The sequence below is a fragment of the Bos grunniens genome, chromosome 21 (assembly GCF_055505025.1).
Source record: "Bos grunniens cultivar Pamir isolate PY7600 chromosome 21, Bosgru_T2T1.0, whole genome shotgun sequence".
In the NCBI taxonomy this organism is placed as follows: Eukaryota; Metazoa; Chordata; class Mammalia; order Artiodactyla; family Bovidae; genus Bos; species Bos grunniens.
Window position 1 is genome coordinate 42,326,235 of NC_141185.1, and position 26,235 is coordinate 42,352,469.

At 47.3% G+C, this 26,235-nt stretch overlaps 1 protein-coding gene across 6 annotated transcripts in view; it reads right to left on the reverse strand.

Moving 5' to 3' along the window:
- The window catches only part of APBA2 (amyloid beta precursor protein binding family A member 2), a 138,554-nt gene that overhangs the window by 20,979 nt on the left and 91,340 nt on the right, over nucleotides 1-26,235 (reverse strand). For all 6 annotated transcript variants that reach the window (XM_086364123.1, XM_086364124.1, XM_086364120.1 and 3 more), the window contains 2 exons: nucleotides 10,661-10,741; nucleotides 9,207-9,243 (listed from right to left, as the gene is read on the reverse strand). In XM_086364123.1, coding sequence (XP_086220249.1) covers nucleotides 9,207-9,243; nucleotides 10,661-10,741 — 118 coding nt within the window. The remainder of the gene's footprint in view (nucleotides 1-9,206; nucleotides 9,244-10,660; nucleotides 10,742-26,235) is intronic.

Below are 26,235 nucleotides of genomic sequence, written 5' to 3' on the forward strand. Positions count from 1 at the left end.
GGTGCCAGAGATGTGGGTTCGATCCCTGGGTCGGGAAGATCCCCTAGAGGAGGGCATGGCAACCCATTCCAATATTCTTGCCCGGAGCATCCCATGGACAGAAGAGCCTGGTGGGCTACAGTCCATGGGTCACAAAGAGTTGGACATGACTGAAGCAACTTAGTATGCACACATGCAATGTTATTAGGTCCTGACTCAGGAATGCCCCAGGTCAGTTTCCGTCCTGATGGCATAGAACTGGGGGCCCTGGCATCATCACACCAGGGACCCCCTTTCTCCCACTGACCCTGACATCCTCCCCTCAACAGCCCTCAGAGGATGCGCGTGGGGCCCCCATGGCTTCCTCCAGGAAGCTCTGATTGCCTGTGTGGAAGCCTCAACCAGATCCTCTGAGAGCGGCTCCACAACCAGGGTTCAAATCAGGCTGCTTATTCCATCTCAGGTGCCCTGGGCTCTGCTCTGAAGTTGAACAACCTTGTCCCAGCTGGGCAGGGCTGGGGGTTCCAGGGGAGGGGTGATGGGAGGGGGAGGGGTGGTGGAGGGGTGTGATGGCAGAGGGATGGGGAGATGGGGGAGGGGTGATGGGAGAGGGAGGGGTGATGGGAGGGGAAGGCACTGGGAGAGGACCCCTCCTTGTCCATCCATCAGGCACCATGGTCCTTGCTCTGCAGATGAACAATCTTCTTCCAGCTAGGCAGGGCTGGGGGCTCCAGGGGAGGGGTAATGGGAGGGGGAAGGCACTGGGGGGTGGGGAGGACTCTTCCCTGTCCATCTATCAGCCACCTGGTCCACACACAGGCACATCAGGCCTGTCATGACCCAGGCAGAGGCAGAAGTCATTTCCAACGGAGGGAACAGGGCATCCAGCTCAGGCATTAATAGTAGCCTCCACCCCGACCCTCAGTGCTCCTGACTGGGGCACTTCCGTTTTTACCACCTCATGCCTCCTGTGCCCCAGTGAGCATGTCCCCAGGGTCCATCTTATCGGTGAGTGAAGTGAAAGTCACTCAGTTGTATCTGACTCTTTGTGACCCCATGGACTATACAGTCCATGGAATTCTCTAGGCAAGAATACTGGAGTGTGTAGCCTTTCCCTTCTCTGGGGGATCTTCCCAACCCAGAGATCGAACCCAGGTCTCTTACATTGCAAGCGGATTCTTTACCAACTGAGCTATCAGGGAAACCCTTGCTGAGCAGTAGATGGCGTCACTCTGTTCTCAGGGAAAAGTCCAGGTGGTCCCAGGAGCCCTGGGGTCATGCTTGCCCAACACCCCCAGACAGTGCTCAGGGTCTGGTCCTCAGCAAGTATGGGGTAGGTGGGGGGATCATGTGATACTCCGTGCCCCCCATCCCTGGGGATGGAGATAAAGCTGAAGTCTCTGTCTTTAATGCTCCACTTGCCAGTTCCCCAGGGTGGTCAGCTCCCGGACCTTTTCTGTCTCACTCCACACCCCAGAGTAGCCTTACTAAAGGCTGGCCCCATCTGAGTGCCCACCAGATCTGGGGCCCATCAGGGGGCACAGACTTCTGATGTGAAGTCACCCGATTCTAGGCTGCGGGGCCCACCACCCCCACCCATGGACCACCTGCTCCCCGGGAAAAGGCCAGTGAAGGACTGGGGGCTTTGTTACAAGGCCAGCAGACAGTCCCTCTCCATGAGGGGTGGGGGGTGTCATGTCACTCCTGCCTTGCTCTTTCTTCAAATAGGAAACAGTACACACACATACCTCCCACATCAGCCCGCCATTCAAACACCCACCGAGCCCCACACGCATTAGGAAGCACCAAGGAGTGGCCAGTAGGGAGAGGGCGGGTATTTCAGCTTCACAGACACAGCTCTCAACTCCAATCACCAAACGCAGGAGCAAGGATTAACCAGCTTCATTCTAAGGCTGAAGCAGCTGGCCCTGCGTGTTTGAGTATAAACTGTCCTTATTTTGTTCAACTCCTGAACAAACACACAGCTGAGCCCACTAGAGGGAGACAGAACAACACAGGATCAGACAGAATCTGTGTCCCCAGAAGGAATTTCTCCTACTAACTCCCTTTGCATGATGCACACGTACACGCATGTATCAGAATGCTGCTGCTCAGCCTGGATATGAGAACAGGTGCCTGTGTGCTCCCTGCTGGAGGGAGCCTTCGTGTGAAACACCCGCTGGGGAATCAGAGGCCCCAGTGGCTTCTCTGAACAGGGAAGGGGTGGGAGGTGCCCAGAGCCATGTCTTGGAGCCCCCGGCCATGCTACCTTGGAGGGATTATCCTAAAGGGAGGGGGTGGACAAGGCTTCCAGGGGCATGGCCCCAAGTCATCTCATTCAGCTCTGCCTGCTGCCCCCGGAGGTCGTAGAGGGGGTGGCTGGGGAGGCCAGAGCACAGCCTCAGATGGGAAAGAGGGTGTAAGTACAAAAAGCTGCCAAGTGCAGCCCCCAGCCCAACACACTAGATCCCCTGCTCCATCAAGCCCCCATCAAACCTGTGAAGCAGACTTCAGTGTTCTAGTTTTACAAAGAAGGACAGTCTACATGGAGTCAAATATTTTGCCCAAGATCACTGTCACTGATCCAGGCACAAAGCATTTCTAAGCCCCTCTCCTCAACAAGCCACAGAGGGAGAGGAGAGAGCTCCTCAGGTTGAGGCAAGAGCAGGTGCAAAGGCCCTGAGGTGGCACAGAGATGTGCAGATTGCTGGAGCAAGGGGTGGGCCAATGGTTAGGACAAGTGAGGTTGTAGAGCAAGTACCAGCCAGATATGAGAACTCTGGGGCCACACTCAGGACTGTCACTACAGGGTATCCGTCAGGAAACCTTTGCAGAGTAACTAAGGCAGCAGACAGGCAAACAGCAGAGGGGAAGGAGGGAAAAGAGCTGGGAGGTTACTGCAGGAGTCCTAGCAAGTAAGTGATGATAATGATGGTGATGATTATAGTGATGATGGTGGTGCTGGTAGAATGAAGATGATGATGGTGGTGGTGGGAGTGGTGATGATGGTGGTGTGGGATAGGACAAATGGACAGCAACAGACTGATTCACCCAGGAGGTTCAATCAGCAAGACCTGGAAGGGGCCTGGAGGAGGAAGGCTGGCAAGCCGGCTATAGACAAGGCTGGATGGATGGAGCTGCTATTACTCCACTGAGGAGAGAGCTCTGGGAGAGGGTAGCGGGGCTTCTGAGGAAATTTAGTGGCAGGAGCCCAGAGGCCCCCAAAAGAAACTCAGGAGTCCTGGAGAAGTACATGTAAAGTGCTGGGGAAGTGCCAAGTAAAGCTGCAGGCATTCTCTGTCCAGAAGCCCTTCTCTATCTAAAGTAACACACACTTGATCACCAGGACACACCCATAAGGCTGCTCATTGCTGTGCCAACCATAAATTCCAAATTGAATAACCATCAATCCATCAATCCAGGGGTGCTGATTAATAACCCATCATACAGCCACATCACTGACATCCTGTGTTGTCACCTGAATAAGCAGGTGGAGCTACAATTGCTGTCTCTGCCAAGAAATGAAATCTACCAAGAAGTGAGGGAGGAAGTGCAGATCCAGGTGGCCAGTGCAACATCTAATTTAAGGAAAAGGTCTAAAATCAGCTACACTTCAAAAAAATATTTTTTAAAGTTCTATATATAGACTTACATGGGCTTCCCCGGTGATGCTAGTAGTAAAGAACCCGCCTGCCGACGCAGGAGACATAAGAGATGTGGGTTCAATCCCTGGGTCGAGAAGATCCTCTGGAGGAGGGCATGGCAACCCACTCCAGTATTCTTGCCTGGAGAATCCCATGGATAGAAGCATCTGGCAGGCTATAGTTCATGGGGTCGCAAAGAGTCATATTTGAACTGACTTAGCACATACATACACCCAGAAAATTTCTGGCAGGATTCATAAAAAATTTGACAGTGGCCTCCAACACAGAGAGGGATGAGGGGTCTGGGCCATACAGATAGAAATGGGGAATGCACACAGGGATTTCCAGGGTAGAAATAATTTTGCATTCTTATGACACTTGGCATGGTCCAAGCACTATTCAGAAAAAGCTTGACAAACCTCTACTAGTAAATAAATGCCCCAGTTTTAAAACATGTCCAAGCCCCATTCACACTGACCAAATGGAGTCCTGGAGACAAGATTTAACATGGTTTTGTCTGTTTCTAACAAGGACAAGACCAGGGGCGGCAGCCGGGAGGACCAACCCCACGTCCAAGGAGTGGTGGCTACGCAGGTGCAGGAGGGCCTAGAGGAGCTATCCCACGTGGAAGGTCGGGAAGGGTGGTGGTGAGGAGATACCCCTCGTCCAAGGTAAGGAGCAATGGCTGCACTTTGCTGGAGCAGCCGTGAAGAGATACCCCATGCCCAAGGTAAGAGAAACCCAAGTAAGACGGTAGGTGTTGCAAGAGGGCATCAGAGGGCAGACACTGAAACCATACTCACAGAAAACTAGTCAATCTAATCACACTAGGACCACAGCCTTGTCTAACTCAATGAAACTAAGCCATGCCCGTGGGGCAACCCAAGATGGGCAGGTCACGGTGGAGAGATCTGACAGAATGTGGTCCACTGGAGAAGGGAATGGCAAATCACTTCAGTATTCTTGCCTTGAGAACCCCATGAACAGTATGAAAAGGCAAAATGATAGGATACTGAAAGAGGAACTCCCCAGGTCAGTAGGGGCCCAATATGCTACTGGAGATCAGTGGAGAAATAACTCCAGAAAGAATGAAGGGATGGAGCCAAAGCAAAAACAATACCCAGCTGTGGATGTGACTGGTGATAGAAGCAAGGTCTGATGCTGTAAAGAGCAATATTGCATAGGAACCTGGAATGTCAGGTCCATGAATCAAGGCAAACTGGAAGTGGTCAAACAAAAGATGGCAAGAGTGAATGTCGACATTCTAGGAATCAGCGAACTAAAATGGACTGGAATGGGTGAATTTAACTCAGATGACCATTATATCTACTACTGTGGGCAGGAATCCCTCAGAAGAAATGGAGTAGCCATCATGGTCAATAAAAGAGTTCGTAATGCAGTACTTGGATGCAATCTCAAAAATGACAGAATGATCTCTGTTCAAGTAATCCAAGTCTATGCCCCAACCAGTAACACTGAAGAAGCTGAAGTTGAACGGTGCTATGAAGACCTACAAGACCTTTTAGAACTAACACCCAAAAAAGGTGTCATTTTCATCATAGGGGACTGGAATGCAAAAGTAGGAAGTCCAGAAACACCTGGAGTAACAGGCAAATTTGGCCTTGGAATACAGAATGAAGCAGGGCAAAGACTAATAGAGTTTTGCCAAGAAAATACACTGGTCATAGCAAACACCCTCTTCCAACAACACAAGAGAAGACTCTACATGTGGACATCACCAGATGGTCAACACCGAAATCAGATTGATTATATTCTTTTCAGCCAAAGATGGAGAAGCTCTATACAGTCAACAAAAACAAGACCAGGAGTTGACTGTGGCTCAGATCATGAACTCCTTATTGCCAAATTCAGACTTAAATTGAAGAAAGTAGGGAAAACCACTAGACCATTCAGGTATGACCTAAATCAAATCCCTTATGATTATACACTGGAAGTGAGAAATAGATTTAAGGGCCTAGATCTGATAGATAGAGTGCCTGATGAACTATGGAATGAGGTTCGTGACATTGTACAGGAGACAGGGATCAAGACCATTCCCATAGAAAAGAAATGCAAAAAAGCGAAATGGCTGTCTGGGGAGGCCTTACAAATAGCTGTGAAAAGAAGAGAAGCAAAAAGCAAAGAAAAAAAGGAAACATAAGCATCTGAATGCAGAGTTCCAAAGAATAGCAAGAAGAGATATAAAGCCTTCCTAGGTGATCAATGCAAAGAAATAGAGGAAAACAACAGAATGGGAAAGACTAGAGATCTCCTCAAGAAAATTAGAGATACCAAGGGGACATTTCATGCAAAGATGGGCTCAATAAAGAAAGAAATGGTATGGACCTAACAGAAGCAGAAGATATTAAGAAGAGGTGGCAAGAATACACAGAAGAACTGTACAAAAAAGATCTTCACAACCCAGATAATCACGATAGTGTGATCACTGACCTAGAGCCAGACATCCTGGAATGTGAAGTCAAGTGGGCCTTAGAAAGCATCACTACAAACAAAGCTAGTGGAGGCGATGGAATTCCAGTTGAGCTATTCCAAATCCTGAAAGATGATACTGTGAAAGTGCTGCACTCAATATGCCAGCAAATTTGGAAAACTCAGCAGTGGCCACAGGACTGGAAAAGGTCAGTTTTCATTCCAATCCCAAAGAAAGGCAATGCCAAAGAATGCTCAAACTACCACACAATTGCACTCATCTCACATGCTAGTAAAGTAATGCTCAAAATTCTCCAAGCCAGGCTTCAGCAATACGTGAACCATGAACTTCCTGATGTTCAAGCTGGTTTTAGAAAAGGCAGAGGAACCAGAGATCAAATTGCCAACATCCACTGGATCATGGAAAAAGCAAGAGAGTTCCAGAAAAACATCTATTTCTGCTTCATTGACTATGCCAAAGCCTTTGACTGTGTGGATCACAATAAACTGTGGAAAATTCTGAAAGAGATGGGAATCCCAGACCACCTGACCTCCCTCTTGAGAAATCTGTATGCAGATCAGGAAGCAACAGTTAGAACTGGACATGGAACAACAGACTGGCTCCAAATAGGAAAAGGAGTACGTCAAGGCAGTATATTATCACCCTGCTTATTTAACTTATATGCAAAGTATATCATGAGAAACATTGGACTGGAAGAAACACAAGCTGGAATCAAGATTGCCGGGAGAAATATGAATAACTTCAGATATGCAGATGACACCTTATGGCAGAAAGTGAAGAGGAACTCAAAAGCCTCTTGATGAAAGTGAAAGAGGCAAGTGAAAAAGTTGGCTTAAAGCTCAACATTCAGAAAATGAAGATTATGGCATCTGGTCCCATCACTTCATGGGAAAAAAATGGGAAACAGTGGAAACAGTGTCAGACCTTATTTTTTGGGGGCTCCAAAATCACTGCAGAGGGTGACTGCAGCCATGAAATTAAAAGACGCTTACTCCTTGGAAGGAAAGTTATGACCAACCTAGATAGCATATTCAAAAGCAGAGACATTACTTTGCCAACAAAGGTCCGGCTAGTCAAGGCTGTGGTTTTTCCTGTGGTCATGCATGGATGTGAGAGTTGGACTGTGAAGAAGGCTGAGCGCCGAAGAATTGATGCTTTTGAACTGTGGTGTTGGAGAAGACTCTTGAGAGTCCCTTGGACTGCAAGGAGATCCAATCAGTCCATTCTGAAGGAGATCAGCCCTGAGATTTCTTTGGAGGGAATGATGCTGAAGCTGAAACTCCAGTACTTTGGCCACCTCATGTGAAGAGTTGACTCATTGGAAAACCCTCTGATGCTGGGAGGGATTGGGGGCAGGAGGAGAAGGGGATGACAGAGGATGAGATGGCTGGATGGCATCACTGACTCAATGGACATGAGTTTGAGTGAACTCCGGGAGTTGGTGATGGACAGGGAGGCCTAGCATGCTGCGATTCATGGGTCTCGAAGAGTCAGACACGACTGAGCGACTGAACTGAACTGAACTGAACAAGGACAAGTCTTTTGGGTCTTCCTAAGCCCTGTCTAGGATGCTCTGCTCCCTCCTGACTCCCATCCTTCGGCCAACAGCACCCTGGACCAACGGGGCCCCCGTGTCCACCCAGGCCTGCTCTGGGCTCGGGAGCACTGCCCTGTCATAGGCTAATGGGGAGGAGGTGAGTGCTGCCTTCGGCTTAGGAGTCTTACCTGGAAAGGTTCACCCCCATTACTTATTTTAAGAGCAAATCAAGGCTCAGATCTGAAGTGCCCACTGTATGCTGCTGCTGCTGCTGCTAAGTCGCTTCAGTCATGTCCGACTCTGTGTGACCCCATAAACGGCAGCCCACTAGGCTCCCCCATCCCTGGGATTCTCAAGGCAAGAACACTGGAGTGGGTTGCCATTTCCTTCTCCAATGCATGAAAGTGAAAAGTGAAAGTGAAGTTGCTCAGTCATGTCCGACTCTTAGTGACCCCATGGACTGTAGCCCATCAGGCTCCTCCATCCATGGGATTTTCCAGGCAAGAGTACTGTATGAAAACACCCAAATGGCTTCATCACCACCATGAGGACCCCTCAGGTAAGGAATTTGAGGACTTCAGTTTCCCAGGTTTTTTAATTCTTTACTTAAAAATAAAACCAGGATACCAAAGGTTTAAGTTATTTATTTCTGATGATCAATTAACCTTGCTCCTATAAACATTCATAAAAATCAATTACCAGCTTATTGAAAGAATTAATAAAATTGACACCATTGATTGTAACCCTCTAGCAAGAGCAATAGGCCTCCAGGCAAAGAGAAAGATCCTATTTTTAAGAGGTTCTTCATGTGGATGGTCAGAGGGTATTCTAAAGGTGTTGCCAGGGGTTCCCTGATGCCCTCAGACAAGAGCCAAGCAGGTATGTTCCCCACATCAAAACTGACACAGAACAGATCAGCTAGGGGTTTTCATTGAATATTAAAATGCAATCGTAACCTCCTCAAAAGAGACAGGAGAGGAGAAGGAAATGAAGAGTCTTTAAGAAAAAAAAAAAAACACCAGCCTGAATTTGGATGCAATTATATCCACCCTAATCAGAAGTGTTAGATCACAATTAGCTGCTTTTAAAGACACATTTCAATCTATTAATTTAATCATCAGTGTCATGTGTGAGGCCATTACTGAAGGTGTAATTAAGTGGGATGTTCTATGTGTGTGAGTGCTAAGTTGCTCAGTCATGTCTGATTCTTTGCGATCCCATGGACCCTAGCCCACCAGGCTCTTCTGTCCGCTAGATGTTCTAGGGAAGAACACTGGAGCAGGTTGCCATGCCCTCCATCAGAGGATCTTCCCAACCCAGGGATTGAACCCATGTCTCTTACATCTCCTGCATTGACAGGTGGGTTCTCTACCACTAGCGCCACCTGGGAAGCCTGAGATGTTCTACTATTTCCTAATCAACTGGATCGCCCACAGATGACGTGGGCCCTCGCACCTTGCCTTATTACAGAACTGCTCCCCTGGAAGGGGTGCTTTATGCACAATTTTTGTAGGAGAAAACCAGAAGTCAAAGTCCCATTTGTATTGACATAAAAATGCAACCGCCCCCTCAGAAAGAAAATTCAGTCACTTACCAGCCACAAAACTGGGAAAAGATGCCACCTTCTTTGTCTGTTAGGAAATATGAAAACACACACAAGAGTTGTACGCAGTTGGCCCATAAAATCTAAGCTGACACCATAATGTGACAAGTTTGAGCCCATGAGTGACCAGTCTCTCCAAGAAATCAGCTCCTTATAGCAAAGCAGTGTCTTTCGGGCTCTATGATGTTTGAGTGGGGTGCCTGTTAACAATTCTCATGGGAAACCCTGGGGTACAAAAGGCCATCAGCTGAGACCTAGGGACCCCCAGGCTAGCACATCACTGCTAGAAGGAAAACACTAGTGGTTCTCCAACTGGTGGCATGAGAATTCCCAGACACTTGTTTATCTCTTGGCCACATCACACAGCATGTGGGATCTTAGTTCCCTGATTAGGGATCAAACTTGTGCCCTCTGCAGTGGAAGGTCAGGGTCTTTACCACTGAAGGGAAGTCCCCACAGGGACATCTTTAAAAGCAAGATGAAAGAGGGACTTCCCTGGAGATCCGGGTTAGGACTCCCCATTGGCATCAATGACTCAGAGGACATGAGTTTAAGCAAACTCTGGGATAGTAAAGGACAGGGAAGCCTGGAGTGCTGCAGTCCATAGGGTCACAAAGAGTTGGACGTGACTTAGTGACTGAACAATAACAATTTCCATTGCAGGGGGCGCACGTTGATTTTTGGTCAGGGAATTAAGATCCCACATGCCAGGCAGAGCAGCCATAAATAAATACATACATAAAATTTTTTTGAAATAAAAGCAAGATGAAGGAGATCAGACACCACTGCATGAGTGACCACAGTTATTTCATCCAAGTTACAAAACCTCATCCAAACCATGCTTTCCAGACAAGGGAAATGACTTGCTTGAGGCCTCGTTCTAACAACCTCCCCATCAGGGCAGTGGGAGTTTACACAGGATTGTTTTTAAAATCCACACAGTTGGTTTAGAACGGCGCTTATGGCAATTTCTGTAGACATTTCTGGTTCTCACAACCTGAGGAGGAGGGTTACTACCAGCACCGAGTTGGGAGAGGCCAGGGATGCATCTAAATATCCTGAGGTGCCAGGGACGTCCCCCCACAACAAAGAAGGATCTGGCCCAGATATCCATGGTGCTACTACCCTGGAGTAATCCTGCTTTAGAACGTGATGGTCAGTGGGGCGGACTGAGCCTCCATCAAAGTGGGGAGCACCAATGAGCCCCGTGGACCAGAAGCAACACAGGAGCGCACGGCGGTGGGGGGCTGAGTCAATAGAAAAGGGACTTCCCTTCCTCCCCCAGGGCCTCCTCCTCCTGCACGGCCACCTGGCTTTGCTTGTCAGGACCCCCTTCTCCTAGGCAATGGGTGGGACCAGAGCCCTGTCCCACCCACATGGGATGGTGAGCCCATGGGGACAGGGCAGGCAGCTCCCATGTCAAGGCCCCCGGTCAGAACTCTCACCTCTGGGATGTTGTTATTGTCAACTGGTCCATTGAGATCAGAGCGCTGTTGCTTTCTTGGCTGCTCCAAACCATTGCAAACCTGGAAACCAGGAAGTTAAAGATACAGATGAGGTCTTCACATGTTAGAAAAAGTTTAAAAATGACTTTAAAAATAGTTTAAAATAAAATAAAAAATTTTTAAAAGAGACCGAGATACAAAACTGGAGACATGATACAATTTTGTAAAATATATGTGTACATAGGTATGTGTGGGTGCACACAGATATAATTTAACTTCTCTGTCAATAACATGTAGACTTTCATACATCTCAAAAGTTATGTGAATCATGGTTTCTAATTTTATTGTTTATTATTCTTTTCAATTGTGGCAAAGTGCATAAACAGGGTGACAATATACAGCCTTGACGTACTCCTTTTCCTATTTGGAACCAGTCTGTTGTTCCATGTCCAGTTCTAACTGATGCTTCCTGATCTGCATACAGATTTCTCAAGAGGGAGGTCAGGTGGTCTGGGATTCCCATCTCTTTCAGAATTTTCCACAGTTTATTGTGATCCACACAGTCAAAGGCTTTGGCATAGTCAATGAAGCAGAAATAGATGTTTTTCTGGAACTCTCTTGCTTTTTCCATGATCCAGTGGATGTTGGCAATTTGATCTCTGGTTCCTCTGCCCTTTCTAAAACCAGCTTGAACATCAGGAAGTTCATGGTTCACGTATTGCTGAAGCCTGGCTTGGAGAATTTTGAGCATTACTTTACTAGCGTGTGAGATGAGTGCAATTGTGTGGTAGTTTGAGCATTCTTTGGCATTGCCTTTCTTTGGGATTGGAATGAAAACTGACCTTTTCCAGTCCTGTGGCCACTGCTGAGTTTTCCAAATTTGCTGGCATATTGAGTGCAGCACTTTCACAGTATCATCTTTCAGGATTTGGAATAGCTCAACTGGAATTCCATCGCCTCCACTAGCTTTGTTTGTAGTGATGCTTTCTAAGGCCCACTTGACTTCACATTCCAGGATGTCTGGCTCTAGGTCAGTGATCACACCATCATGATTATCTGGGTTGTGAAGATCTTTTTTGTACAGTTCTTCTGTGTATTCTTGCCAATTCTTCTTAATATCTTCTGCTTCTGTTAGGTCCATACCATTTCTGTCCTTTATTGAGCTCATCTTTGCATGAAATGTTCCTTTGGTATCTCTAATTTTCTTGAGGAGATCTCTAGTCTTTCCCATTCTGTTGTTTTCCTCTATTTCTTTGCATTGATCACCTAGGAAGGCTTTCTTATCTCTTCTTGGGGGAGCTACCCCACGCCCCTAAGCCCAAGGCCAAGGGCGGCGGCGGGGAGGAGCAACCGCACAATCAAGGCCAGGGGCGGTGGCCGGGAGGACAACCCCACGTCCAAGCAGCCGTGGCTGCGCAGGCGCAGGAGGGCCTAGAGGAGCTATCCCACTTGGAAGGTCAGGAAGGGCGGTGGTGAGGAGATACCCCTCGTCCAAGGTAAAGAGCAATGGCAGCGCTTTGCTGGAGCAGCCGTGAAGAGATACCCCACGCCCAAGGTAAGAGAAACCCAAGTAAGACGGTAGGTGTTGCAAGAGGGCATCAGAGGGCAGACACTGAAACCATACTTACAGAAAACTAGTCAATCTAATCACACTAGGACCACAGCCTTGTCTAACTCAATGAAACTAAGCCATGCCCATGGGGCAACGCAAGACGGGCGGGTCATGGTGGACAGATTTGACAGAATGTGGTCCACTGGAGAAGGGAATGGCAAACCACTTCAGTATCTTGCCTTGAGAACCCCATGAACAGTATGAAAAGGCAAAATGATAGGATACTGAAAGAGGAACTCCCCAGGTCAGTAGGGGCCCAATATGCTACTGGAGATCAGTGGAGAAATAACTCCAGAAAGAATGAAGGGATGGAGCCAAAGCAAAAACAATACCCAGCTGTGGATGTGACTGGTGATAGAAGCAAGGTCCGATGCTGTAAAGAGCAATATTGCATAGGAACCTGGAATGTCAGGTCCATGAATCAAGGCAAATTGGAAGTGGTCAAACAAGAGATGGCAAGAGTGAATGTCGACATTCTAGGAATCAGCGAACTAAAATGGACTGGAATGGGTGAATTTAACTCAGATGACCATTATATCTACTACTGCGGGCTGGAATCCCTCAGAAGAAATGGAGTAGCCATCATGGTCAACAAAAGAGTTCATAATGCAGTACTTGGATGCAATCTCAAAAATGACAGAATGATCTCTGTTCGTTTCCAAGGCAAACCATTCAATATCACAGTAATCCAAGTCTATGCCCCAACCAGTAACACTGAAGAAGCTGAAGTTGAATGGTTCTATGAAGACCTACAAGACCTTTTAGAACTAATACCCAAAAAAGATGTCCTTTTCATTATAGGGGACTGGAATGCAAAAGTAGGAAGTCCAGAAACACCTGGAGTAACAGGCAAATTTGGCCTTGGAATACAGAATGAAGCAGGGCAAAGACTAATAGAGTTTTGCCAAGAAAATGCACTGGTCATAACAAACACCCTCTTCCAACAACACAAAAGAAGACTCTATACATGGACATCACCAGATGGTCAACACCAAAATCAGACTGATTATATTCTTTGCAGCCAATGATGGAGAAGCTCTATACAGTCAGCCAAAACAAGACCAGGAGCTGACTGTGGCTCAGATCATGAACTCCTTATTGCCAAATTCAGACTTAAATTGAAGAAAGTAGGGAAAACCACTAGACCATTCAGGTATGACCTAAATCAAATCCCTTATGATTATACACTGGAAATGAGAAATAGATTTAAGGGCCTAGATCTGATAGATAGAGTGCCTGATGAACTATGGAATGAGGTTCGTGACATTGTACAGGAGACAGGGATCAAGACCATCCCCATGGAAAAGAAATGCAAAAAAGCAAAATGGCTGTCTGGGGAGGCCTTACAAATAGCTGTGAAAAGAAGAGAAGCGAAAAGCAAAGGAGAAAAGGAAAGATATAAACATACATATATACATATATGTAAATATACGTATATATATATACACACACACACACACACACCCAGAGGGGCTTCCCAGGTGGTGCTAGTGGTAAAGACTCTGCCTGTCTATGCAGGAAATGTAGGAGATGCAGAGACACAGGTTCAACCCCTGGGTTGGGAAGACCCCCCTGGAGAAGGAAGTGGCAACCCACTCCAGTTTTCTTGCCTGGAGAATCCCATGGACAGAGGAGCCTGGCAGGCTACAGTACGTGGGGCTGCAAAGAGTCAGACACCACTGAGCCTGAGCATTAGATGTGACAGATTAGGTATCAGCAGTAGGACTACAGGATCATACAGCGATTTTACTTCTAATCTTTGGAGGAACTACCATATTGTTTTCCACAGCAGCTAAACCATTTTATATTCCCAGCAAGTGTCCAAAGGTTAAAATTATGTTTCTAAAAAAACTTTAATTCTTAGTTCAATGCAAATTCTAAAATCCAAATTCTTTAGTTAGAGCAAAATAATCTACTGTTAGAGGGGAAAAAGTGCCCCAAAGACACGTCATAAGTCTTCTCTTAAAGAAGACACCCATCCAAAATCCCACTTACTTCAATGAACAAAATTTAAAGTTGAGGTATATTTTCTCTACTTAACACCCTGTGTTTACATGTGTGCTAAGTCGCTTCAGTCGTGTCTGACTCTTTGTGACCCCATGGACTGTAGCCCACCAGGCTTCTCTGTCCATGGGATTCTCCAGGCAAGAACATTGGAGTGGGCTGCCATTTCCTCCTCCAGGGGATCTTTCCGACCCAGGGGGCAGGTGGGTTCTTTACCACTAGCACTACCTTTGGAAGCCCTTACTCCAGAAAATCTCCCCAGATCCAAGAACTGAAACTGCTGTCCAAACCCCAAAGCACACTCTGGTAAGCCAGCATCACAAGTCAAGTTCCAGAACTTTCCTGAAATAAATTAGCAAGCATCACTTCCCTGATGGCTTGGCAGTAAAGAATCTGCCTACCAATGCAGAGGACATGAGTTCAATTCCTGGTCTGGAAAGATTCCACATGGCATGGAGTAACTAAGGCCCATGCACCACAGCTACTGAGCCTGTGCTCCAGGGCCCGTGCTCCACAAGAGAAGTCACTACAATGAGAAGCCCACACACTGCAGTTAGAGAGTAGCCTCTGCTCACCACAACTAGAGAAAAGCCCGCACGCAGCAACAAAGACCCAGCGCAGCCAAAAATAAATAAAGTATCAAGCAGTAGCAATATCGTGACAAGACAGTGCATGCACGCATGCTGAGTCACTTCAGTCATGTCCAACTCTGTGCGAGCCCAGTAGGCTCCTCTGTCCAAGGGATTCTCTAGGCAAGAATACTGGAGTGGGTTGCCATTGCCTTCTCCTAATACTGACAAGATAGTAATAAGTTTTATTTACAAATAAATTTATACTATGAACATACACATACATTATACTTACATTTATTTATGAATAACTCTTTTTTTTTAAATTATTTTAAAGGAAGACGGCTGTTTAGGAAAGTGGGTTCTCACCAGACACCTAGCCTGCCTGCATCTTCATCTTGGACTTACAGCCTCAGCCTCCAAATCTGAGAGTAATAAACGCATGTTGTTTCTAAGTCCCCTGGTTTATGATACTCTGATTTAGCAGCCTGAAAGGACTAAAAGATAACACTCCTTCCATGAATGTTACAGTTTGGTCTAGAACCTAATTTTTCTGGCAGGAGAAGGACCATCATGTGGGGTAATAGACTCTCATCGAGGTGCCAGATACATGGTGGGGAAACAGTACCTCCAGGACTGCTACCCGCCTTGTGTTGGGTGCCTCTGAGAAATGGAAGAGGTCTCCATTCTGGGGGACGCACTTTGGGCTTGGCCAGGGAACCCAGGCTGGCTGGACGTCAGTGCCTCACACCATCCCACCCCAACCCCAACACCTCAGCATGGGGCCACAGCACGCAGTGACCACAGGCGACACAAGGTCTCAGGCCCATGTCTAAGGGCAGCTTCTCCCCAAAGCAGCCTGGACCCTTCCCTCTAGAGCAACATTTCCTTTAACTCCCTTGGACCTCTCATCACCATGGCAACCACATCTCATGAAAAACAGCCAGAGTTGTTTCCAGAGAGGCAGGGGGTGACTTCTGCTGTTTCTCCTTGGGAAAACCCATCTGGTGCTCCCGTCATCATCTCATGGCAGGGGTTGGGGGCTTAGCAACAGGTGACACAGCGTCCGAAATGAGCATGGTCAGAGGCCCACGTGGACGTGGGGTCCTGGAATCTTAGAGGAAGATGCTATTCAACTCTTTGTGCCCTCCCCATGGCAGAGCAGCCAGGTGCACCTCAAAATAAAATGCCAGCCAGGGTTATCTCTGACTTTCACAGCCAATATGGACAGCTGGGCCATATCCCTCATTAAGTAACTCCAGTGGGCATTCTTGGTACCACCCACTGGAACCCCTACCGCCATCGCTGGTGAGGAGGGGCAGGTGAACTGAACCATGCAAACACACCAGGAACCCCCAAACCTGTATTTCATGGAGCCCTGAGAGCAGAACACTATCTGGTGGCACAGGCTGGGCACAAAAAGCCGGCACCAGGGCCAGCTGTTCAGGGCAGAGACGACTTGCCTGTAAGAAGAATCCACTCATTTGAATAAATGAATAAATACACCCAGGCTTCCCGGGTGGCTCAGTGGTAAAGAATCTGCCTGCCAGTGCAGCAGACATAAGAGATGAGAGTTCTATCCCTAGGTGAGGAAAATCCCCTGGAGAAGGAAACTGCAACCCAATCCAGTATTCTTGCCTGGACAACCCCATGGACAGAGGAACCTGGTGGGCTACAGTCTACAGGGTTGCAAAGAGTTGGACATGACTGAGCACACACTCATGCAGACAAAAAACATCCTGGCTCCAGTTGGTGAAACTAAAGCTGGAGCTTTTTAAACGTGTCAATTCTGATTGTGCCTGCTGGATTAAACTGAAAATATGGTAAAATAATCCATGTGGCTTCGGATGGAATAATGGCAAACAAGCACATACCCACTCACTCTCGAGTCATCTGGAACAAAAGCCAAGTGTTTCCAAACGTGGTCCTGGATGACACGGGGATGAGAGACATGGAGGGGAGCTCAGTCAGGGACAGACAGCATCGACACAAAGCCAAGGAAGCCACTGCTTCCCACTGGACTGTCCCATCTCTCCCCAGACAGGACTCAGTGTCAGAGAAACCCCAGTGCTGCACTCAGCAAAGGGAGAGCCTTCTCTAGGAATCCTTTCTTGTTTTCAAAGGCATCGGTCAACTGACTCATCAGTCATTCCATCCAAGACGTGCCCTCCTCCGTCCTGCTCAGGGAAGTGGGGGGCAGGGGTGGGTGCGGCTGGGACAGCGACACTGCAGATGCTCCCGTGGGGCCAAGCTGGGGGCATCACCCACAGGGCTGATGATGGTCTGATCACTGACAGTCTCATCAGTGCCCTCCTCATCTTCTCTCAGAGGCCCTTCGATCCATCCCCTGACAAATGGTGGCTCAGAAAAATAACAATCTGGTTCTGTTCCTCTCAGCATTCAGGCCACTCCATGATCTTCACCTGGAGGAGGAGAAGCACTTGCATAAAGTCTTCATTCTTATCTCACTTATCCCTCCAGGGACGATAACATCTTCTCAAAGCCACCACTGCTACTGCTTAGTTGCTTCAGTCATGTCCAACTCTGTGCCACCCCATGGACTGCAGCCTGCCACGCTCCTGTGTCCATGGGATTCTCCAGGCAAGAATACTGGAGTGGGTTGCCATGCCCTCCTCCAGGGGATCTTCCTGACCCAGGGATCGAACCCCCGTCTCCCACATTGCAGACAGATTCTTTACCATCTGAGCCACCAAGGAAGCCAAAACTCTGGCTTAAGAGAATCATGACGAGATCCACTGGGGAAGCCACTGGGGGCCTGGCCTTACTCTCTGTGACTTGTCTGATAAAACTTCCTCCACCACCATCACTGGGCCCCTCTGGCGCCTCATTCCATCGTTCACTCTCTGTTCACAGGGCCCCTCAGGAAGGGGTGGAGGGTACCCTGGGGACAAGACTTTCTGAGTAGAACCATGTTTTCCTAAACTGGCCTCTGTGTCTCCATCCTCATTACTATTTCAAAAATATACTTTGTGAGGCTGCCATAGTGATTCCTCTGATTGATCTGGGCAAAGTAGATTGAAACATTCTGTAAAGGATTCACCATTCTAGATGCCATCAAGAACATTCATGATTCAGAGGAAGAGGTCAGAACATCAACAACAACAGGAATTTAGAAGTTGATTCCGACCCTCATGAATGACTTTGAAGGATTCAGACCTGAGTGGAAGAAGTAACTACAGATGTGGTGGCAACAGTAAGAGAACTAGAATTAGAAGTGGAGCCTGAAGATGTTACTGAATTACCACAATCTCATGATACAATTTAAATGCATGAGGAATTTGCTTCTTATGGATGAACAAAGAAAGTGGTTTCTTGGGAAGGAATCTAATCCTAGTGAAGATGCTGTGAAGATTGTTGAAGTGACAACAAAGGATTTAGAATATTACATAAACTTAGTTGATGAAGCAGTGGCAGAGTTCCAAAATTGGATTGGATTGACTCCAATTTTGAAAGAAATTCTACTGTGGGTAAAAATGCTCTCAAACTGCATTGCATGATACAGAGAAATTGTTTGTGAAAGGAAGAGTCCATCAATTGAGGTAAATTTCACTGTCATCTTATTTTAAGAAATTGCCATGGCCACCCCAGTCTTCAGCAACCACCAGGCCAATCAGTCACCAGCCATCCACACTGAGGCCAGGCCTTCTGCCTGCAAAAAAGATGACAACCCCAGAAGGCTCAGATGATGCTTAGTATTTTTTAGCAATAAAGTATTCCTTTATAATAATCTTAAATTTTTATTTATTTATTAATTTTGGCTATGCTGGGTCTTCGTTGCTATGTGGGTTTGTCTCTAGTTGCAGCAAGCGGGGGCTGCTCTCTAGTTGAAGTATTCAGGCTTCTCAGTGCAGTAGTTTCTCCTGTTTCAGAGCAGGGGCTCTAGAGTGCCATCTCAGTAGTTGTGGTACACAGGCTTAGTTGCCCCGAGACATGTGGGACCTTCCTGGACCAGGGATCAAGCCTGCATTCACATGAGGATTCTTATCCACTGGACCACCAGTTAAATACTAAAGTACTCTTAAATTAAGGTACACATGGTTTTTTAAACACTATTGCACACCTAACAGATGACAGTATAGTGTGAATATAACTTTTGGATGCACTGAGACATCAAAATATGTGTGTGACTCACTTTATTGAGATATTCACTTAACTGCAGTGGTCTGGCATCAAACCACAATATCTCAGGGGTCTGCTAACACAGAAGGAGAGCAGATTTGTCATCACCAGGGTCTACAGGGAGAGGAAATTGGGGACTGACTGCTTGGTCCAGTGGCTAAGACTCCTCACTCCCAATGCAGAGGGCCTGGGTTCAATCCCTGGTCAGGGAACTAGATCCCAAATGCCCCAACTAAGACTCAGTACAGTCAATAAATACAAATGAATATTTAAAAAATAATAAGCATGGTCTCCTTTAGGGTTGAGGAAAATGTTCTAGAACTGAGTGGTGGTGGTTGTACAACATTGCAGTCGATGTCACTGAATTGTACCCTCTAAAATGGTCAAATCAGTAAATTTCATGTTATGTGTCTATAGCTACACTTTTAAAGTAACAGGGAAAGAAGGAGTAAACAGAGACCTCAAATGATCAAAAACACACTGACTCCACCTTTGACACCCCTTTCAACTCAGCACTAAATTCCTGCATGGCAGTCAGGGCCAGCTGGTGCAGACTAGCCCTCACTAGGGACACGAGGGCCAAGGGGAGGAGGCGGGCAGCCCAAATACAGTGACAGGACCACAGACACTTCTTCCCAAACACCTGCCCCCCACCCTGGATGTCACAGTTGGATTCCAGATTCCTTCCTGGGGAAGGAGGCACCCCAACACTCCGGGCAGTTATAGGACCAGGGAGCATCACATGTGATTTAGCTCAATTCTCAAAGGTGAAAAGCCCATGACCCCTGGGGGCCAGCAGGCTGCTTCTCCCACTGGTTTCATAAGTTTGCTACAAACACACCCATCCCCTGCCAGTAACTGTAAGGTAAGGAGCCCTGTGTGAGCAGTTTAATCACAGCCTAATGACAGCAGTTTAATGACACTTTAATGACAACAGTTTAATGACCCTCCAGGGTGAAGAGCAATCTTTTGTATTACAGCAAGTTCAGGCCAGTAGCTCTTGTGAGCCCGGAGACGCTCCCTGTCCCCCCAACCACTCCCCTTTCAGCATAGAGCCCCTCACACATTCTGGGAAAGTGAATGTGGCATCAGATAAGTGCATGAAACCAAGGCACCCAGGTCAGAAGGAAACCAGATGAGGATGCTAAGTCAATGTTCAAATTCCAGCTCCAAGACACTTCCCATATTTAGCTTGTCCATAGAGACTGCCATTCCCAGCCTAGAACTGCCCAAACCAGCTCTCTGTTCTCTGGACACAAGAAGGAATTCTCTGTTCCAATCAATACTTTTAGTCCTGGACTTGCCTGGTGGCCTACCAATGTAGGAGATGTGAGTTTGATCCCTGGTCCGGGAAGATCCCACATGCCATGGAGCAGGCCATGGAGCAGCTAAGCCCGTGCACCACAATTACTGAGCCTGTGCTCTAGAGCCCATGCTCTGCAATAAGAGAAGCCACCACAGTGAGAAGCCCATGATAACTAGAGAGTAGGCCCCCACTCACCACAACTACAGAAAAGCCTGAGCAGCAGTGAAGACCCTGCACAGCCAAAAATAAATAAATAAATAAATCCTAAATAATACTATTGGCATGTGTGTGTTCAGTCATGTCCAACTCTTTGCAACCCCATGGTTTTAGCCCACCAGGCTCCTCTGTCCACGGAATTTTCCAGACAAGAAATACTGGAGTGAGTTGCCATTTTCTTCTCCAAATAATACTACTAGTCCTAAATAATAAACAACTCAATGGAACTGCCTACAGCTACCAATACTAAATCATATAACTCCTAATTTGAAAAGCAAGTTTAACCAGGAGATCCCAATGATCTAGTAAACTTCTATTAAATCTACTGTTATGAATGTGCTGTACAGAACATCTGGTTTTCTTAAAGTTGAGGATGAGGAGAGAGTGTTTTCATAGTAAATTTGATAACATATTTTTCTTTTAATGATACCAACAAGATATGACCTCAATCATTTCATGTAACCCAGTGGTCTGAATGATCTATGTGAAAGCCCAGCAGGAATAATAATCTGCGGTCCACCCCTCCTCTGCCCTTCCACCCCTGCCAAGGTGGGATCACGTCTGTTACTGGACAAGACCCCAGAAGGAGAGAGGGAAGGTGCCCCCTCCTCACTCAGGATGTGGTTGTCTACTCATGGCTCATCTTAATCCTGAATATCCTGAAACCTTCCAGAGATGTGCAGATCCACCCAGTGTCCACAGGCCCACATGAGTATGGTCAGCTATCTCTCCTGTGGTTCCACCAGTCCTTCGGATAGACAAAGAATGTTTTGTTTGCATGATATGGGTTACAGGGGCTCAGATTGGCTCAACTTGGTTTCAGATGATTTTAGTTGGCTCAGGCTGGTGAATGGGACAAGAGCCTTTTCTTGTTAGATATACCTAAAATAAAATGTATCATTTTAACCAATTTTAGGTGGACAATTAAGTGGCATTAGGTGCATGCACACCGATGTACAATCATCACCACCATCCAGCCCCAGAACTTTTCATCATCCCCAATGGAAGCTCTGTCTCCATTAAACACTAACCCCATCCCCCCCAAATCCCACCAACTCCCAGTCTGCCTCCATCTCTGTGGGTTTAATTAGTCCAGGTACCTCACTTGTGTGGAATCATATAGGATTTGACTTTTTGTGAGGCTATTTTCACTCAGCACAGTGGCCTCAAGGTTCATCCCTGTTGTAGCATCTCCTTTCTTTTTAGGGATGAATAATATTCCATTGTATTGTATGTAAAAGTCTTTCTTAGGTAACTGTAACTGTGGCTCAGAAGAGAAATCAATCTTCCCACAAATACTGAAAATAATGACCAAGCTGAGATCTCTGAATTTGTGCCAAGCAGCCCATATTTTAGGTGACTTAGAATCCTTTGGCTTAATTCCCTGTTTGATTTTTTTCCTGGCATTTAGAAAGGGGGTTGTAGATTAAATAAGATATTGGGCAAGAAAAACCACTTCATGGTAGCAAATCCACTTCATGACATCTCCCATTGCAAATTTGCAAATTCAACATAACAGGAAAAACTCTAACCCACCACCACTCTTGTGTCTGGAGTAGGTTTTGAGGACCAGTGAATGACTACATTATCCCCTCATTTCTTGAAATTAACATTCACATTTCTAAAAGTGACCAGAATGCTATGTTTTATATTCATGGGTCCCCATGAATGAACAAACGAATGAATGAATGCAGAAGGGAATAAACAGATCACAGCAAGGAAGAGCATCTATTTTCAATGGCTTGCCTGGTGGCTCAGATGGTAAAAAATCTGCCTGCAATGTGGGAGATCCAGGTTCGAGAAGATCTGGGCTGGGAAGATCCCCTGGAGGAGGAAATGGCAACCCACTCCAGTATTCTTGCCTGGAGAAGTCCACAGACAGAGGAGCCTGGGGGCAGGGATGGTTACATTCCATGGGGTCACACAGTTGGACATGACTGAGCTGACACACAGAGAAAGAAGAAGCAGCCTCAGTGGCCAGAGCTCCCCAGAAGCACCCAGAGACCTGGCTCAGGTAGGGGTAGTCTGGGTCTGAGCCCATCTGAGGAAGACCCTGGGATGGGTGAGTCTTCAGCAGAGCATAACCGTCCACAGTCAGAGATCCAGAGGCTCCAGGAGTCAAGGTCAGGGACATGGATCTCCTAGCCGGCACCCGGGGCTGCTTTGAGGGGAAGATTGAGACCCAAAGACTAAGAGGGAGGGGTCGGGGTGGGGCAGAGCTGCACCAGCAGTCAAAATAGGCAACGGGGGCAGAATCTGAGGCCATCTGCAAGTGTTTGGGCTGATGAAGAAGAGGACTGACCAAGGAGGGTAAACAGGCAACGCCCCCAACAGCAACCTTCCTCCAAGCTGATGTGGTGCTCCCCCAGCACTGTCCTGAGCCACAGACCCTCGTCTAAACTCTAGCTCAGGCTCTCTGACCTATCCGGCCTGGCTGCACCCAGCACAGGGCAAGTGGCCAGCAGAGGGGCAGACCCAACATTTGCGTCAGTACCAAGGACAGCGCATGGCCAGCTCAGTCACCATTCCTGAAGAGGACTGTCTGTCTGCTGCTGGAACCAACCAGAGGGACCCAACAAGCCCAGATCCAGGCATCTGTTCACTCCAGCAGTCTGGGCCTGGGCTTGGTCTCAGGTGGAGAGACCAGCTTTTCTCCTGTGAAGGTTGATCATGGTCCTGGCAGGGTCTGGAGTCCACTCTCGGTCCTGGGGCGCTCTCCTGTGTCACACCCTTTCTCAGCCTTTCTGAGCTGTGCTGAGTTCTCCTGAGTTGTCCATGGCATGCACTAGTGCAGGGCCGGGAGCTATTCTTGGTTAGCTTCCTATCACCACAGGGCCGTGTCTTTTTTAGTCACTGATTAGCACTGACCATGATCTGAGTGCTTTGGGGTGCAAACACTGTGACTGCGTCTGCCACGCTGTTCCATCTCCAAATCTCATGCTCAGCAATGTGGTCTTTCTCCCTGAACAGAAGCTGTTGCTATATATTCTCCTCCGGAGCCCTGCACTTCCTGGGGAATGTCATGAGAATAATGGATCCTCTGGGATGTGTCTCGAATTCCTGGAACTTGTAGGGGATGCTGATGGTGTTCAGGGATGGAAGATGCGGGGGAGTCAGCACCCTGCCCCAGTCCTCCACCCAGTTCTCTGTTGCTTAAATCTGCCCTGGACACATTCCATGACACATCCATGCCATTAGAATCAAAGCAGTGCAATTCCAGCTCCACACATGGCAGGCACCCTCTTCCTTGGCATCTGTTCTTATAGATGCTGTCAAACCCATCCCCTCTGTCCCTTACACAGGAGCCTCTGCCCTGGCCATCCACCTGAGATGCTCAGGGCCTTCCCGACGTCCTGCCCCTTAGCCTCCTTGAGGTTCCCAGCCCCCTGATGGCCCAGCTCTGTCCCTCTCACATCACCATCCTCAAGCCAGGTCCTTCACTTCCACTTGTCCTCCTGGCCTCATCACAATCCCCAACCCCGCTGCATGCTGAGGATACCCATGACCTCCAGGTTCAGCCCTTCCTGGTCAGCTAATTTCCCAAAGCCCCCCTTCTAAGTCCCAGGGCCACCCACTTATCACCCACGAGGGAGCCTGTCCCCAGGAAGCCTGCCTGGGACTCATGGGCCGGGCGGGGACTCCTCTAGGCTCCCAGTCACACCCAGATGGACAGAGAGTCTCTCCCTCTAGAATGAGGTTCTCCATGCAAGCTCAAGTCACTTTCATCTCTGCACCCCAAGGCCTAGCACATGGCAAGGGCAATTTTCTTGCACCACATGGGAGGCTTTGCAGATGCAGCCAGCCCAGGAGATCAGGAGTGGCCTCTGGGAGAGTAGGCTCTGAAGGAATGCCAGTTCAGAAGTTCAGAGCTGCCCCCCTCATGGGGGGGGCCTCCCCCATATCCGCTAATGCAACAAGAGTTTCTTTACAGCCCAAAGCCCCCAGTGCATACACAACTGCCTTGAATGACAGGAACACTCCAAAAATGAAGTCAACTTATGCTTATCAATCTTTAAAAAAAAAATCAAAGGGCATCAAAGGGAAGTTCTAGAAACTTAACTGTGAGTCAACAGGACATTTTTTCCAAACACAAGCTCTCACTTTATATATTTCTCAAATGCATGAACTCTTCTGGGGAAAAAATATTAATGAAGGCTTTAAAAATATGAAAGCATATATATGCAACGGAGTATTACTCAGCCATAAAAAGGAAAAATTGGAATAAAAAGTGGGAAAAAAATGGAACATTACTCAGCCATAAAAAGTCATAATAAGGAACTCCTTATTAGCCATAATAAGGATCTGAGCCACAGTCATCTCCTGGTCTTATTTTTGCTGACTGTATAGACCTTCTCTATCTTTGGCTGCAAAGGTCCATCTAGTCAAGGCTATGGTTTTTCCAGTGGTCATGTATGGATGTGAGAGTTGGACTATAAAGAAAGCTGAGTGCCGAAGAATTGATGCTTTTGAACTGCGGTGTTCAAGAAGACTCTTGAGAGTCCCTTGGACTGCAAGGAGATCCAACCAGTCCATCCTAAAGGAGATCAGTCCTGGGTGTTCATTGGAAGGACTGATGTTGAAGCTGAAACTCCAATCTTTTGGCTACCTGCTGTGAAGAGCTGACTCATTGGAAAAGACCCTGATGCTGGGAAAGATTGAGGGCAGGAGGAGAAGGGGACAACAGAGGATGAGATGGTTGGATGGCATCACCGACTCAATGGACATGGGTTTGGGTGGACTCCGGGAGTTGGTGATGGACAGGGAGGCCTGGTGTGTTGCGGTTCATGGGGTCTCAAAGAGTTGGACACAACTGAGCAACTGAACTGAATTGAACTGAACTGAACTGAAAAAGGAATGAAATTTGATCATTTGTAGACAGAGATGTGGATGAACCGAGAGAGAGGCATACAGAGTGAAGTAAGTCAGAAAGAGAAAAACAAATACTGTATATTAACACATATATGTGGAATTGAGAAAAATGGTACAGATGAACCTATTTGCATGGCAGGAATAGAGATGCAGACATAGAGAACAGACTTGTGGACACAGGGTAAAGGAGACTGTGGAATGAATTGGGAGACTGGAATTGACACATATACACTACCATATGTAAAATGGATAGCTAGTGGGAAGCTGCTGTATAGCACAGGGAGCTCAGCTGGGTGCTCTGTGATGACCTAGAGGGGTGGGATGGGTGTAGGAGGAGGCTCAAGAGGGAGGGGATATATGTATATATCCCCTGATATAAGCTGATTCACTTTGCTGAGGCTCAAGAGGGAGGGGATATATACATATATCCCCTGATATAAGCTGATTCACTTTGCTGTACAGCTGAAACTAACACAACAATGTAAAGCAACTATCAGTTCAGTTCAGTTCAGTTGCTCAGTTGTGTCCTACTCTTTGCGACCCCATGAACCACAGCACACCAGGCCTCCCTGTCCATCACCAACTCCCGAAGTCCACCCAAACCCATGTCCATTGAGTCGGTGATGCCATCCAACCATCTCATCCTCTGTTGTCCCCTTCTCCTCCTGCCCTCAATCCTTCCCCAGCATTAGCACTATATCCCAATAAAAATATATGAAAGCAATTCATTTTCATTTGTCCACAGAATTAGCCAAATATAAGTTCCTTTACATGCATCTAATAATCACATCTTCTTTTTGTATACACAAGGTTTTTTTGAAAGGCAGCTTTTCAAAAGTGTTTATTACAATATACACTT